Source organism: Octopus bimaculoides, chromosome 2, assembly GCF_046866305.1.
Source record: "Octopus bimaculoides isolate indiv1 chromosome 2, ASM4686630v1, whole genome shotgun sequence".
NCBI lineage: Eukaryota > Metazoa > Mollusca > Cephalopoda > Octopoda > Octopodidae > Octopus > Octopus bimaculoides.
In genome coordinates this window covers 88644385-88661507 of record NC_142929.1, presented here as the reverse complement: position 1 = coordinate 88661507, position 17123 = coordinate 88644385, and the positions used below count along the sequence as shown (strand labels likewise).

The window sequence follows — 17123 nt, the reverse complement described above, 5'->3', positions numbered from 1 at the left end:
GGAAAAGTGGATGTTAAAACAATGATACTGATCATTATTTATATTTGACGGATATTTGTCCTCATCTTGTTTGTTGTTAACACGCTTCAGCTGATATAACCTCCAGCCTTCATCAGGTGTCTTGGGGAAATTTCGAACCTGGGTTCTCATTCCTAAGGTCTTTTTCAATATTATTATTATTATCATTATTATGCTTGGAATTGAACTCGGAATCTTGGGGTTAGTAGCCGATGCTCTTAACCACTATGCCATATGACCATGGGCAATTACGGAATGAATTTTAGGGCTTATAAATCTAATTTTTTACCTATCTTTCCTTAATACCGGTTACCATATGCTACTCATATCTACACTCAGTCTGCTTAGGAGGTTGTTGTTTCCTAGCATATGTGCTGCTTCTTTTAGTCTTTGTATTTTCCAGTTGTGTTCTCTGTCTATTATTTTAACTTCATCCCACAGGGGGAGGTGGTCTCCATTTTTCCATACATGATCAGCTATACCCGATTTATCAATATCTCCCAGTGTCACAGCTTTGCGATGTTCCTCTACACTTATTTTGAGGGGGTAGCATGTTTCGCCTTTGTATAATCTATTACAGCTGTATGGGATGGAGCACACACAGTTTTTGGTCATATTCTGCATGTACTCCATCCCATGCAGCTGTGGTAGGTAATACAAAGGCGGAACATGCCACTCCTTCAAAATAAGGGTAGACGAACATTGCAAAGCTGTGACATGAGGAGATATTGATAAATCTGGTATAGCTGATCATGTATGAAAAAATGGAGACCACCTCCTCCGGTAGGATGAAGTTAAAATAATAGACAGAGAACACCGCTGGAAAATATGAAAACTAAAAGAAGCAGCACATATGCTAGGAAACAACAACCTCCTAAGCAGACCGAGTGCAGATATGAGTAGCATATGGGAACCGGTATTAAGGAAGGATAGGAAAATATTAGATTTATAAGCCTTAAAATTCACTCCGTAATTGTCCATGGTCATATGGCATAGTGGTTAAGAGCATCGGCTACTAACCCCAAGATTCCGAGTTCAGTTCCAAGCAGTGACCTGAATAATAATAATAATATCGAAAAATACCTTAGGAATGAGAACCCAGGTTCGAAATTTCCCCAAGACACCTGATGAAGGCTGGAGGTTATATCAGCCGGAACGTTGTGTTAACAGACAAGATGAGAACAAATATCCATCAAATGTAAATAATTCCTCATCTCTTAAATATAGAACTGAATATTACTGATGTGTTTTTGTTGTATTTCTGACAAATTACCTCAGTTTCTTTTGTTTGTTTTTATTTGTTATACACATTTAATCATCTCGGTTTCATCGTTGCATAGTCTAATACACAATAGGTTGTGTCAGCTTGGTGTTTGTCTTTGGTGTTGAATTGGTAGTGATATTACTTTATGGTCCTCCAGACATTTAGTCTAATATTAAGCACACGGCAGTGTATATAATCATCATTCTTAATAGCATTAATCTTATTGATGGAACACATATAAAAGATGAATGATATCTTCCACACTCTAATATAAATCAATAAAAGATAAGATCTTTATATATTTTGTCTGGATTATAAACATAAATGTGTGGTGCACCAGCATGACCGCAGCCACTTGGCTGAAACACATAAATAAATAAATAAATAAATAAAGGTCAAGAAAATCAGAGAAGAGGTGGGGATAAGGACTTATAGGAAGCTAATGAGGATAAAAACTTTGAAATGGATGGAAATGAATGACTTAAGTTATATCTTTAGACTAGGCTGACACTGTAAACAGAGCTAATGAGTTATATATTTGTCATGTAGTCCCTCCCAGGGTCACATTTTCTCATTTATAGAAAATATTGCAGGGTTCTTCCAATCAAAGATATATTATTGTTATAGTTGGAATTTACAGAAAAACAAAAGATGAAGACAGGTGTATTAGTTTAATGCTCAGGAAGGTGAGAAAGTCTTTTACATTTCAAGCCTACACTCTTCAACAGAAAGGAACATGAGAAAATAAACTGAGAATAAAAAAAGCTTTAGCGGCTAGCTGGACAGAGGTGGTTAGCCAGGAGAGCTAGGAAGAAGGGGAGATAATAAAGTATTGGTGATCCCAAAACGAAAGTGCATGTGCACGTGGATGGGCTGGTGACCTTGATGTGTGGATGTGTGCGTAAGTGTGTGCATTTGTAATGTGTAGGTGTGTGGATGATGGTATGGGTGCTGGGAAGTGGTCAGTACTAGTGTGCGAGGGGTGGTGTTGTGTGGGGGTGGGGTGGTGGGGTTTGGATGTGTAGGGGTAGGGTGTGAATGGAGGGGGGGGGGGGGTAATGATGAAGGGAGAAGGTGGGTAGGAGTGAAGAGAGAAAGTAGATGTGAGAAGAGAGGAGGAGGAGAGTCAGATGAAGAGGGGAGGTGAGGTGAGTTGAGCCCATGTGGCATGCAGAGAAGATTAATTCCTCTTCATGGTGAAGGTGGGAGTCTGGATGGCCCCTGTGCAAAGACAATCCAAGCCCAGTCAGGTGTTGTAATGAATGACCAGTAGAGCAGAAATGGTGTGAGACCAGGGTGTCATTGCTGAGTCTAATGTCTCAGAGGTGTTCTGTGAACCAGTTAGCCAAGCAGTGTTCCGTTTGATGTGCAGAGACGGACAGAAAGAGCAGGAGATGCAGTAAATGACGTTGCTAGAAGTGCATGTAAAGGAGTCAGTGATATGAAAGGGACGATGATGAGTGCCTGTGAAGATGGTGGTGTTGGAGAGTTAGGGGCAAGTGCGGCAAGGGTTAGGGAAGAAACTGTGTACCAGGAGGTCACGTAGGTTGTGGGCTCGTTTGAAGAAGGGGAGGGGTAGGTTGGAAAGGATGTGCAAAGTGGAGGGGTCAGACTGGAATCACCGGAACGTTTGGAGAGGCAGGGTGGAGGGGTGGTAGGTGAGGGGAAACAGGAGACGGGTAATGGCAGGGCAGGTGCGGGTAGAGAGTGCAGAGGCATGGTCCATGGAACATGCTCTGGCAAGGGTGGTGTGGATAGTAATGAGGAGATATCCATGAAGGATGAAGTGGTGAGCCATGAGTTGAGACTGAGTCTCAAAGTCATGGTTGTCACTGCAGAGCCTGCACAGACAGGAATTGGGAGTAGGGGATAGAGAGCTTGGTGCGAGTATGATGGGAGGAGGAGAAGTTGAGGTATGAGTGTGAGTTGGTGTATAAGTAGTGGATGGAGGTGGTGAGAGTGGAGTGGTGTATGTTGACCAAAATGTTGAGAAAGACGATGAAAGTGTTGGAAATAGTGCAGGAGAATTCGAGGGCAGGATGGAAAGATTGGACAAAAGAGAGGATGAGTCTAGTTGTTTGTGGGAGAGCAAGATCACACTGATACAGTCATCAATATAACGCCTGTATAGTTCAGGAGTGGAACCAGTGAATCTTAAAAATATTTGAGCCTCAATATAGCCAATGAACAGGTATGCATAGTTGGGGCCCGTTCCTATTCCCATGGCCACTCCCGAGACCTGTTTGTAAAATTTCCCCGCGAATGAACAGCAGTTGAGGGAGAAATGAAGTGTGGATGTATCAGGTTGGGGCTTAATACTTGGGCATGGTCATAATTTGCCAATTAAACACACACACACACACACGTTTGGTTTTTACTTCAGCTTTATTATTATTTTTGTTTCTATGTCAAAACTCTTTTGTTACACATTGTGTGAACTCATCAATGATGTTTTATCCCATGTGTCTTCTTGTGTGTTTAGTTGACAAAATATGACCCTCCTCAACGCATGATTTCACATCAAGAATCTTGCAAAACAAGTACATAAATGTAGCAAAGGTATATTGTTATTTGAACATCGCATTATGTAGAACTCAACATAATAATGTATCTAATTTTACTATAGATTTGTATATATTAGCTGCAGGCAGGGCTGTGTGGTTAAGGAGCTTGCTTTGCAAGCACATGGTTTAGGGTTTAGTTCCACTGCAAGCATAATACCTTGGGCAAGTGTCTTTTACTATAGCCTCAGACCAACCAATGCCTTATAAATGAATGTTTTGATGAAAACTGTGGAAGCCTATTGTGTGTGTGTGTGTGTGTCTCCTACCCCTACCATCACTTGCCAACTGGTGTTGGTTTGTTTGCATCTGTAATTTGGTAGTTAGGTGAAAGAGGTTGATGGAATAAGTGCGAGGCTCTTTTTTCAAAAAGAGTACTGGGGTTGGTTTGCTCGATTATACCATTCAAGATCTGCTCTAGCATGGCCAAGGTCCAGTGACTGAAATGTATGTAAGGAAAGCTAAAAAATTGAAATACATCTTTTTCTTTCTTCATTTTGCTCTTTACTTCTCTACATAAGTTTTCTCACTCAGTTTTTAGGTGGGGCTCTAAAAAAAATTATTACCACAGATAAAAGAATGCATAAGATATTTATCTCTACCATTTCTGTGCTTAAATTAGAGACTGTTTGTAGAGTTCCTATTTCACTTTAGCCAAAAACATCTATTACATAATTAATGATCCAGTTTGAAGTCACTGAGAAATTGTCATTCATATTTATCTGGAATCTGAAAATGAGCTTTTCTGAAAATTGAACTCATCCCTACCAAAGGAGTACAAAATCCACTGCAACTGGAAGGTTTATTATTTAACATGAAGTTGGTTTTGAATGAGAAGGAACGGGAGTAGAGGAATCCCTTAAATGTAATTATTTAATGTTATCTCAGTGAGTTACATCATGTTTTGTAAAGAATGAGAATGTGATATGCTCATTCATATGATAGATGTAATACATCAGAGATAAAGATAGATAACGTAAGATAAAAAAAGAAATACTGAATGAAGACATTTCTGAGGCAGGCTTGAAGAAAACATTAAACTTGGTTGTATGTGGGCTGATATTGAAAGATGTTTGCTACATTCTAATAATAGCTTAACTTAGTTGTATGAAAGCTAAGTCATCATTACGTATGTTATTTTTGTTTTCAACTTATTGAAGCTCAAATTTTCTGAATCATGAACATAGCCCAGCACAGAAATAGGATCTTTTTACCTTGTTTCAGTCTTTGGACAATGACCCTGCAGGAGCACCACCTTGATGAGTTTAGTTGGACAAATTGACCCCAGTACTTATTTTTTAAAGTCTGTTACTTATTCTGTTGGTCTCTTTTGCCAAACTAAGTTATGGGGATGTTTACAACCCAACACAAGTTCTCAAATGGAGGTGGGGACAAACAGTCACATACAAACATGCATACATGTGTGTGTGTGTGTTACTTCAGAAATGTAACCACACGTGGACAGTCAGTGATTTTCCTTTTTCCTTCTTCTCTAGACTTCTCTCTTTCTCCTTTCCAACAAAGAAGTATGCTCAAAACACTCTCTTTGAAACTAATATAATTCTTGTGCACATCTTCACATTCGTTTTTTTTCTCTTTGCTTTTTATTCGCCTTTTTTTTATTGTTTGGTTGTTTAATTGACTATACACACACACACACACACACACACACACACACACACGGGGGGTGGGAGTGCTGAAATGTTCCTCACTTTAAGGGTATCATGAAAGGCCAAGTTGGAGGCCCAACCTTCTGAACCCTTTTACAGGGTTTAGAAAAAAAACTGAGGGACCACTGCAATAAGTGTGTGAATCTGAGAGGTGAATATGTTGAATAAAATCATAATTAACTGATCCTCCTGTATTTTCTTTTACTCAAAGCCAGGAACTTTCCAGCACCCCTTGTGTGCGTGCGTGTGTGTGTGTGTATGATCATCATCATTATATATATAGTCAACAGATGAGATCCAGAGATTCTCAATATAGAAAACACTTCGTAGCATGTAAATGATTTGAACTTACACTCCAATATCTTTATCAGTAACCAAGTCCACAGTTTTCTCTATTAATATATAAATATCTATATATTTATGCTTGAATAGTCATCTTCAGGAAATGTTCGCTTTGCTTTCCTTCTATTTACATGTGTATATGTATTTTATATGTCAAAACCAAGCAGTTTTATTTATGCACATAATTCTCTTTCTCTCTCTATCTCTCTCTCTCTATCTCTCTCTCTCTCTCTCTTTCTCTCTCTCTCTCTCTCTCTATTTTAATGACTTCTATTCCTCTGCACTAGCTTGTTACATATCATCAGCAAAACAGTTCCTTTCACATTGCTCCAGTCCACTCATCTGTAAATTAGTTAATCCTGCAATGGTGTCCTGTTCAAAAGAAATGTTAATGATGTTGGCCACTTATACACCATGGAAACTGAGTAACTGGCCCTGTGAGTTCTAGGACTCAAGGCATTAATGTCTAAGGTGCTTACTTTGCTTTACTTCCCTTTTTTTTATCCATCTCTCTGGTATTTTCTCCCTACCCATGTTTTTCTTGCAGATGTTGATTTTACTGGTGTTCAAGCTGAACATTTACTTTATTGATTTCACCAAACAGCCTGTGATAGTCATAGACATTATTTCCACACTTTGCCAGTAACACACAATAAAACAATATGAACTAGAGGCTAACTGTAATAAAACCTATATCATCTTCTTGAGAATAAAAGCAGATGTTGAGAAAAAAGACTATCGCTGTGTAAAAGAACATCCTATTTAATGTTACTTCTTAGACATGGTTTTCAGTCCTGTGTCAGCTGTGATCCAACACAACTAGAATCAAAAGCTCATTCTAGGCATTGCTGTGTGGTTAAGAAGCTCACTTTGCAACCGCATGGTTTCACATTGAACCCTAATGCCCTACTGCACAGCACCTTAGGTAAAGGTTTTCTACTAATGCCTCAGGCCAACCAATGCCTTGTGACTAAATTTGATAGACAGAAACGGTGTAGAAACCTATGATGTGCATGTATATGTGTGTCTTTGTGTTTGTCCACCATTCATTACTTAACAACTGCTGTTGGTTTGTTTATGTCTCAGTAACTTAGTAGTTTGGTCAATAGAATAAGTACCAGACTTGAAAAGTAAGTGAAGTTGGCCTGTTCAACTAAACATTTCAAAGTAGTGCTCCAGTATGGCTGCAGAACAATACTGAATTAAGTAAAAGATTTAAAAAAAAAACACTGTCTAATACTATAGTAGCCATAGTCCTTCCTTTTCCTATGATGGCTTCGGTTGGCCTAGGACTATAGTAAGACACTTACCCAAGGCGTTTAGGAAACAGGTTTAATAATAATGGTTTCAGATTTAGACTCAAGGCCAGCAATTTTGTGGGTAGAAGTTAGTCAGTACTTTTGATTCCACTACTTGATAGGTTTTTTATGAATCCTCGAAAGGTACTTTATGAATCCTCAAAAGAATGAAAGGCAAAGTTAGCCCTGGTAGGATTTGAACTCAGAACACAAAGAACTGGAAGAAATACTGCAAGGAAATAATTATATCAATACTTTTATGTTTTGTTTTTTCTTTCTCTAATTCAGATTTCCTATAATTCATTTCTCATCAGCATTGATAAATTTCTCATTTTATTCTTTTGCCCTTTCTGTTTTTTTTAACCCAAAAGAATAAAAGCAATCTGTAGATGCTGGAGTGTAATATAGTAGAACGGACACATATCAACGATGGTGAGGTACTTTCCAGGTTATATACTTTATCTATTTACTCAGCTGTTGGGTTTAGTGTTTTATAGCCAATGTTAGCTTTAATATGGATTTCTGGCTTTTTGCACACAGGTAGCATAAACATACAAATTAGATACCTCACATCAAACACAAACTATAGTAATGACAATCTGGCCTCCTTCAGTCATATTAAAATGCAGCAACTACACATGTGGAGAAAACATATATCCTTTCTATATGAACTGTAAGCAACTAAAGCCATCAAGAAGCTACATATTTAGATGTAACTATGATGGTTTCATGGCTTATCAATGTGCTGTGTCCTATTTCTGTTTTTGTTTCTGCTTTTCTAAACTAAACTTGCTCTCCCAGGAAACTCTAGTAAACTCTTTATTGAAACCTTTCTCCTTAGAAGGCATCCCTCTGAGACTATTCGTGTGTGTGTATGTGTGTGTGTGTGTGTGTGTGGTTAAGAAGCTTACTTCCCAACTATGTGAGTTCAGGTTCAGTCCCACTCTGTGGCATGGGCAAGTATCTTCTATACTTCTGGGTAGACCAAACCCTTGTGAGTGAATTTGGTAGTCTGAAACAGAAAGAAACCCATGTGTGTCTTACCATCACATTATGGTAGTAAACAAGTGTCAATGTCATGTGTTGTTCATTTCTAGTCTTCTATGGATAACGTGTCTGGCATTTGGAAAACATTACCTTGCTTGGTTATAGTTGGTGATAGGAAGGACATATGGCTATAAAAAATCTGACTCAATAAATTCTGTCTGACCCATGCAAGCATGGAAAAGTGGATATTAAATTATGATAGTGCTCATGCAGTGCCATGTAAAAGCACTCAGCACACTCTGTGAAGTGGTTGGTATTAGGAAGGGCATCCAGTTATAGAAACCATGCCAAAACAAACTGGTGTCTGGTGCAGCTCCTTAGCTTGTCAGCTCTGGTCAAACCATCCAACCCTTGCCAGCTTGGAAAATGGACATTAAATGATTATTATATATATATATATATATATATATATATATATATATATATATATATATAAAACAATCCAGTGTCTAGGCTTCTTCTTCAAAACTAGAGTGTACTTCAGGTCTGGTAAATTGACAGTTCTCTGAAAAAAAATCATTGAAGTATTGATCACATCTGAAAGAAGACCATTTGAATGATAGAAAAAGAATCACTGCAACCACAAATTCACAAGCACTGTTTCATATATCACTAGTCTTTGGTCTTCTGCATTTCTTTCTTTCTAATTATCGTCATCATCATTTAACATCCATTTTCCATGCTAGCCTGGCTTTGTCAGTTCAACATGTTTGAGTAAGCAGCAAGGCTGTGCCAAGCTTCTGGGTCAGCTTTGGCATGGTTTCTACAGTTGGATGCCTCTCCTAATGCCAACTACTTCACAGTGTGTGCTGGGTGCTTTTTTCATGCCATTAGCACTAGAGAGATTGCTATGTAACTTGCAAGGTAAAAAGAAAAAAAGGTGTTTGGGGTGGTAGTTTGAACATTACTGAGTGGGAGGAATATTTGAGAGAGGGGGTAGTTTTATACCAGCTATTGCAAGTTTAAAATGTGATTGAGGGACAAGCACAGGTGTGTTGCTATAGAGGAGGATTTCATGCTTACTCCACATTATAAAAAGTGGGTGAGCAGCTGAGAAAATGGTAGTGATGGGGGTGACAGAGCAAACTCTCAAGGTATGAGAGGGTGAGTTTAAGAGATGATGTGGACCATATATAACTAACTGCATTTTAAAGAATATCTTCTCAAACCTGAAACTGTTTTATGTCTGATTAACTGCTGATCCTATACTAAGAAGACACAAGTGCAAGCTTTAACAAATGTATTCCTCACATATGTTACAGAGCAGCTGTTACATATTAATTCTAGGTTAAACCACCCCCTCCTCCAAGCTGTTCATCTGATTGATAAACTTTTGCTCACCAACACATACCCACTAGCATATTGATGTGCTTGATTCTTTTTCTGTTTTTGCTTCTGCTATCATAATGGTTTCTGCTTTTTCTGAACTAGTAAATTGTCTGCTACCTAATGCACTGCCTCTTCTTCTCTCTCTCTCTCTCTCAAAAAAATCTGCACTAAATGCTTTACCAAAACTTTTCTCCATAGAATGCATCACCCTCCACAATTATGCATGATGATGATGATATCAATTTTCAGAAATTTCAAGCTAAACAGCAATCACATTGATCTTGACAGTATGTGTATATCTGTAAAAGCTTTGAGTACTGGCTTTCTCCAGTTTTTAATGTAAAATAATTCTAATATTGGCACAAGACCAGCAAGAGTCAATTACATCAACCTCAGTATTCAAGTGACATTCATTTTATCATCCCCAAAAGGATGAATGGCAAAGTTGAACTCAGAACATAAATAACTAGAAGAAATGTCACTAAGCACTTTGTCCAGCATAGTAATAATTCTGCCAGCTTGCTGCCTTAATAACAATGGTAATAAAAATAATAATAATAATAATTTCTTTCATATATTTTTCAAAATGAACAATATTTGTTAAACCAACATTTCGATTAAGAATATCTCATTAAAAGAGAAAGTTGTTCAATTCTCCAACAGGAAATTTATCAAGTTTGTACTGTAGTATTTTCTGGGTGGGTGGGGCATCACTCCACTGGCTCTAATTGCAAATTCTTTGATTCAAATAATATTGCTCAGTCTGTGTATAGTAGCTATTATAAGATCTGGTTGGACAAAGATAGTAAAAATTCATTAATTAAAAGCTATTAAATGACTGCTTTATTAGTATTTGATGTGTATTGCCATTTCCTTTCTTTAAAAAGTTCCTTCAAATATTAACATCTTTTACATTATTAATGATATTCAAGGAACTACAGTAGTGAAAGATTTTATTTTAATATTCTCTTTTATAAGTTGAGAGAGAGAAGGTGCCTTTACAGTCTCTCTCAGACTAGTGAAATTAATGTAGTTAATATTCAGCCGTATGTTTGTAGGAAAAGTGTTGGAGAGGTTGGGGTTGGGTGAATTTCCAAGGAATTCTAGGGAAGAAGGATTGGGTGAAATATTTTATGCAGCATCTTGGTTAAAGTACAGTAAGAGTAGTAAGAAGAAAAGAGATGGATTGGGCTTGTATGGAGAAGTTCAATTAACTAGTTGAAGGAATCTGAGACTGTTGTATTAACAGTAGAAGAGACAAAAGAGAAGACCACCCAGTTGTGATCTAGACTGTTAGACAAGTTAGTGAAAAGAGCTTTTGCTTGTGGCCTAAGGTATATGGGTGTATAAACAGTTGCCACACTATCTCATGTATACAAACAGTTCTCTGGGGTCTTCTTTTTTTTTTTAATGGATTAGTCACAGGAGGTTGAACGATGCATAGTTGTTTCCCAACCCTTTGTAATTGTGGGTGGGGGTGAAAGGGAACAAGTCATCAACAAAGTGGATTTTGATAATGGTGCTAAACTAGATGAGATAATTGTGCTAAACTAGTCAATAATTTGAGTCTACTAAAAAAAAAAGAATAAAATAGAAACAAGAATTGTCCTTCTTATAGGCTCCTGAGCAATTTTTGTCAACCAAATTTGCTTCAGGAAGCTTTGGTTGATCTGAGGAGTTGGATCACATACTTGCCTAAGGTGTCACTCAGTGCCATATAGTCGCAAAGAGAGCTTCTTAACCACTTAACTAATCTTGTGCCCATTACTTGAAGAGTACATGTTAGTATTTTAGTTAACATGTCTTCATTTAGTATTATTATTTTAGTAAGGTCACTGTTTAGATACTGGGTAAGGAAGCACATATTTCTTATTGCAACATCTTGCTAAGAATGGAGAAGAACTACATTTGAACCACTAAATCATACAACTAGGGAGTTAGTTTTTGTAAGGTAATCCCAGTTAGCTCTGCCCTGTCATACTCAAGATGAAACCTACAACTGACTATGTTACATGTAAACCTTCCTCCAACCTTAGTATGAGCAGTGTCCACATTTAGGATTGGTCACAAAAGGTTGCCATTCTAAAGATTATGACTATCAGGATCCATTAACCCATTACCTACCAGTGATCTCATATGAGATCACTTAAAAATTACAAATTTCCTAATTATCTGTCAATATTTACACATATCTAACCTTTTTGCTATATCTACTAGGTATATTTCTCTGATATTCAAATGAGGTTTGCTAATTTTTCACCCAATATCTCGCTTATTTCTATTTAAAATGTTATTCTGATCATTCTAGTGTGTTTCTAAGGCTGTTTTATGCTAGAAATCAAAGTTTCATAAAAAAAATTCCAGTTAATAGAATTATGGGAGGTAATGGGTTAAGGGAGATTTGGTTCCTCAATGACTCACAGAGTTCTGTGCTTTATGTAATATAGTATTGTGATCTCCATGACTGTTCTGAATACATGCAACATGAGGCTATTTATTACCAACACAGTGAGACAAGCATAAAGACCACTGGTGTTACAAGTTTGTGCAAGTTTGTACTTTGGTAGCCTAATATATACCAAATTCCATAATTCAAGTCATTAATCATTCACTCAACAAAACTGTATAAAAGAAAAAAAAATGTTTTGAATTGCTAATCATAATTTATAATATATATCACAGTATTTGTTTTGTTGTTTGACATACCCTACCATAAAGGATAGGCTAAGCTGGCTGCAATTACCTCTAGGATAATAAGGCAATAGTGAGAATAAGTATGTTGATTTCTGCCACTTAATTGGCCTTCTGTTACTTTATAGCAGGAACCAAAAAAACATTACAGTTGATTGTTTTAATTATCAAGAGTGGCGGCAAAGAATAAACGAAGAATGTAATTCCATGTTTTATCAGCATTTCAGTCCATGACAGCTAGATTGTTGAGTTGTATTAATATTATGATATAACCAGTCGGCCAAGGAAGCATACAAAATGACCATGATAGTTATAGCTGGACTGGTATAATATGGTTAATATTTGCAACTAGTTGACCAAATGTCTAGGCTCCCTTTCCCGAGAGAAGTAATTACACCTTTTTTCTTTTCTTTCTGCATGGCTGCATGTTTTTACTCAATGATCACACTTCCTTATTCTTTTCAAATATATCAACAAAGGAAGAGCTGACCACAATGACATAAATTTTAGTGAAAATTGATGATAGTAGTTGTAATAATAATCCCTTCTCCTGAAGGCACAAGGTCTGGAATGTGTGGGGAGGGGGATAGTCGATTACATCAACCCCAGAACTTGACTGGTACTTAATTTATTGATCTTGAAAGGATGAAAGGCAAAGTTGACCTTGGCCATCATTGTTGATATAATAATAATAATAATAATAATGATGATAATTTTAGTAATAGTATTAGGATTATTAGTTGTGAAGCATTACCAGATCTGGGTTGGGAAATTTTCTTATGCAATATTTCTTTGCAATAATGGCTGCTAATTCAACCTAGGTCTGGTCTTTGATTTATTAAAGTTTCCTTCTAAAAATAGGAAGAAAATATTAAGTTACGACAGTTACCTTATGTTACATTATATTTATGTATAACATTGCGTCTTACAATATAAAATGTTAAAATGAATTGCTTTTCCCTCTGTGTGTGTGTGTGTGTGTGTGTGTGTAAATTCATGTTAAACGATATATCATATTTTATCCTTTTTAATTATATTTTTTATGTAAATTACTGTCAAAATGTACATACATATGCATTAAATTATATTTGTGCTTGTAAATGTAGATCAGCTCATTGAAAGCACAGGGTAATTAGGTATTGAAAACTTAACTCAAATCTAATTGTTTTCTATCATGTTTTTTTATTTATCAGATTTCTTTTTATTCAATATAAACTGATAGTCTCTCTCTCGCATATATATTCTTGTTTCAGTCATTTGACTGGGGCTATGCTGGAGCAGCACCTTTTAGTCAAAGGATCGACCCTAGGACTATTCTTTGTAAGCCTGGTACTTATTCTATTGGTCTCTTTTTCTGAACCACTAAGTTATGGAGATATAAACACACCAACACCAGTTGTCAAGCAATGGTGATGGGGATAAACACAGATACTAAGATACACACATACACATAAAGTAACAAACTGAGGAAAAGAAATCCTTCAAAGGAGTGTGTTAAACATCCAATTCACTGGTATGTCAGTTGGATACCTCTTTGAATTAGCAGCCATTATTGCATAAGAAAATTCCCCAACCATATAATGGAGATGTAGCATTAATATAATTTATTATCTGCAAAAATCCAACGTATTCTTTTACAGCTCTTTCAATTTAGCCTAAAAGATTAAAATTACAATAATTAAATCATTGTATTGGGCAAAATCCCATCAGAGGGTTAGAAAAGATATACTGTTAGATTATTAGGCATTGTGTTTTCAAATCATCATACGATGGGCTTCTTTCAGTTCCTGTTTACCAGATCTGCTCACAAGGCTTTGGTCGGCCTGAGGCTATAGTGGAAGACACTTGCTCAAGGTGCTATGCAGTGGGACTGAAACTGGAACATGTGGTTGGGAAGCAAGCTTACCAGACAGCCATGCCTCTGTGTGTGTGTGTGTGTGTGTGTATATATATATATATATATATATATATTGGGTTAGCAGATTAGTTTGTTTATTTCTTATTTGTTGTACTCGGCACTCCATGATATGTATGAAAAGAGGTAAAATCTTTTCAAATTTTTAAAACGAACAATATTTCACAGGAAGAATATAGCTACAAAAAAGAACATAAAGCACTTCAATAAAAGTGTTTATGTTAATTCAAATAATGTTCGGAGGGATTAAAATAAACAGGAAACTGAACAAACTTATCTGTTAATCTGATACACACACCTTTTAAATGTTTCAGCTTTCTTTACAAAAAAAGCCTAAAATAAAACAATTGTAAAACATTCCTAAATCTCAGATATATCAGGAAGTACATGACAACATCAATTCTGATCAAAATAAAACTAGTACTTGAACAAATCGAGATTTGGCAGTTGAAGTTTCACACTGAGCAAGTGACCAAGTGACCAAGCCTCATTGGACAGTTAAACTGAGATACCATACATAACCAAAGATACAACCAATCAGCTTGATGGTCCAACCTCTGTCATTGCTTGACCTGCTAGAATAGCAGCCAAATCTCTTTCAAATCTAAGCCGACCATTTTTAAAAAAATGTTTCTATGTTCACTGTCTCTGGAAATACAACCGGAATGGCTTTGATCATATCTCTGCTTGATTAATGTCAACCTGGGCTAAACAACAACAAACATACTGAGGTAATAATGATGGAAACTCAACAGCACTGCCACTCTAGGTTTGAAATCATGCATTGCAGAGAATGTGTGTGTGAAGCATACTGGAAGCACGACCATCAAACTGAGTTACTGATTAATATTTATATAATAACAGAAAGTAAAATCCAATTCAATAATTTAAAAAAAAAAAATGTAAAAGCTGCTAAAATTATAGTCAGTTTCAAATGCACACACACACACACACACACACACACACAGACACACACACACACACACACACACACACACACACACACACACACACTCTATTACCTTCTCTTTCTCTCACACCCACTTGTTCACTCCCACTCACATATGACATTTGAGTACTCTCCTTACTACTCGTCCACCTTCTCCCTCACTTACCTTCTCTATTCACTCCTTCATTCTTCTTTTTTGTTTCAATTTTATAATTCTATAATTAAACTAAAATAGAAGATGCAATAACATTGAGTTTCTTAATATAACCAACAAGGCAATGAAGAAGCTCTGCTAATCTACTAGAAATAGCAGCTGAATCTCCCTCTAAATCACATCCTATCATGTTGAAAATTGGAAGGGCTTATTGAATAATATCTTAGAGGCCCCTAGAAAGACGGGATGTTTCTGGCTAGAATGCTTTTGATGATAGGCCTATTTAGTTAGGGTTGAGCTTAACGTTAAACAAGACCTACTATCTAAAAACTCCAATTTCCAGCCCAGTCATTGTTGCCTGACAATTGACATGAATTGTTTTCCACCAAATTATAATTATGGTCCAGTAATTATATATTACATACTAATTTTAGCCTTTGCATTTAAGTATATATAAAGAATGCAAGCAATTTTCTCATTCAGCTAGACTTTTTGGTGTTTGTTTTTTTTATTTTTTGATTAAAAATCTTTTTCCTTTTTTTTTTTTTTTTTTTTTTTTGCAAGACAACTAAGAAATTGCAACCAAATTACTTCTATAAAGAAAACAAAAGTATGTAGTTAGTTAAGTGATGGAGAAGAAAATAGAAAGAGCCTGATATTTCATTAGTATAATGAGCATCATTACCATTTTAATGTCCATTTTTCCATGCTTGCATGGGTTGGACAGAGCTTGTTGAGGCAGAATTTTTACAGCCAGATGCTCTCATCTGTTTCTAAGCAAGATCGTGTACTCCATGAGTGGACATATTTTCATGAAATATTAGTGGCAGATGACACTGTTTGTGTGACAGTGGTGCTTGTTTGTAGCTATCAGACACTGTTAGGACAGGAACTCTCTCTCTCTTTCTCTCTCTCTCTCTCTCTCTCTCTCTCTCTCTCTCTCTCTCTCTCTCTCTCTCTCTCTCTCTCTCTCTCTCTCTCTCTCTCTCTCTCTCTCTCTCTCTCTCACACACACAGTGGTGCCTGTTTGTAGCTGTCTGACACTGTCAGGACAAGAAGACAAACCTATTTACACACACACACACTTCTTTCAGTTTCTGTGTTCCAAATCTATTCACAAGGTTCTCTAGTGGTAGCCCAGGGTGTCACGTGGGGGGGGGGGGAGCCTGAAATCATGTGGTTGGGAAGTGGGCTTCTTACCCACATAGCCATGCCTATGAATATATTATTTTTTTAATTATGATGCTAAGATTTCTTATCCAATAAAGGTTTCTTTTGACATGGCTAGTTTTCTTTATTGTTTTGGTATTTTGTGAATAATAAACAAAATTAGTTTTACATATTAAAACTAATGATCTCTCTTTTAGAAAAAACTTTACTTGAAATGTCAAGCATAGGTGCAGGAGTGGGTGTGTGGTAAGGAACTTGCTTCCCAACCACATGGTTCCGGGTTCAGTTCCACAGCATGGCACTTTGGGCAAATATTTTCTGCTATAGCCTTGGGCAGACCGAAGCATTGTGAGTGGATTTGGTAGATGGAAACTGAAAGAAGCTCGTCGTATATATATATATATATATATATATATAATATGTGTGTATATTTGTGTCTGTGTTTGTCCCCTATCATCACTTGACAACCAATGTTGGTATGTTTACATCCCCGTAACTTAGCAGTTTGGCAAAAGTGACTGATAGAATAAATACTAGGCTTACAAAGAATAAGTTCTATATTTAAGAGATGAGGAATTATGTACATTATTTACACTTGATGGATATTTGTCCTCATCTTGTTTGTTGTTAACACAATGTTTCGGCTGATGTACTCTCCAGCCTTCATCAGGTGTCTTGGGGAAATTTTGAACCTGGGTTCTCTTTCCTAAGGTAT

At 36.6% G+C, this 17123-nt stretch overlaps 1 protein-coding gene across 14 annotated transcripts in view; it reads left to right on the top strand.

Annotated features, from left to right (window-relative positions):
* The window catches only part of LOC106875748 (protein FAM219A-like), a 103868-nt gene that overhangs the window by 17354 nt on the left and 69391 nt on the right, over window positions 1–17123 (top strand). Inside the window, exon 2 of one of the 14 annotated variants that reach the window (XM_089347143.1) lies at window positions 7525–7585. The exons of 12 other annotated variants lie outside the window; for them this stretch is intronic. In XM_089347143.1, the coding sequence (XP_089203269.1) occupies window positions 7583–7585 (3 nt within the window). In that variant the 5' untranslated portion in view covers window positions 7525–7582. Of the gene's footprint in view, window positions 1–7524; window positions 7586–12394; window positions 12608–17123 lie in introns of those variants that run through there. One more of the 14 variants, XM_089347142.1, reaches the window with a different exon arrangement.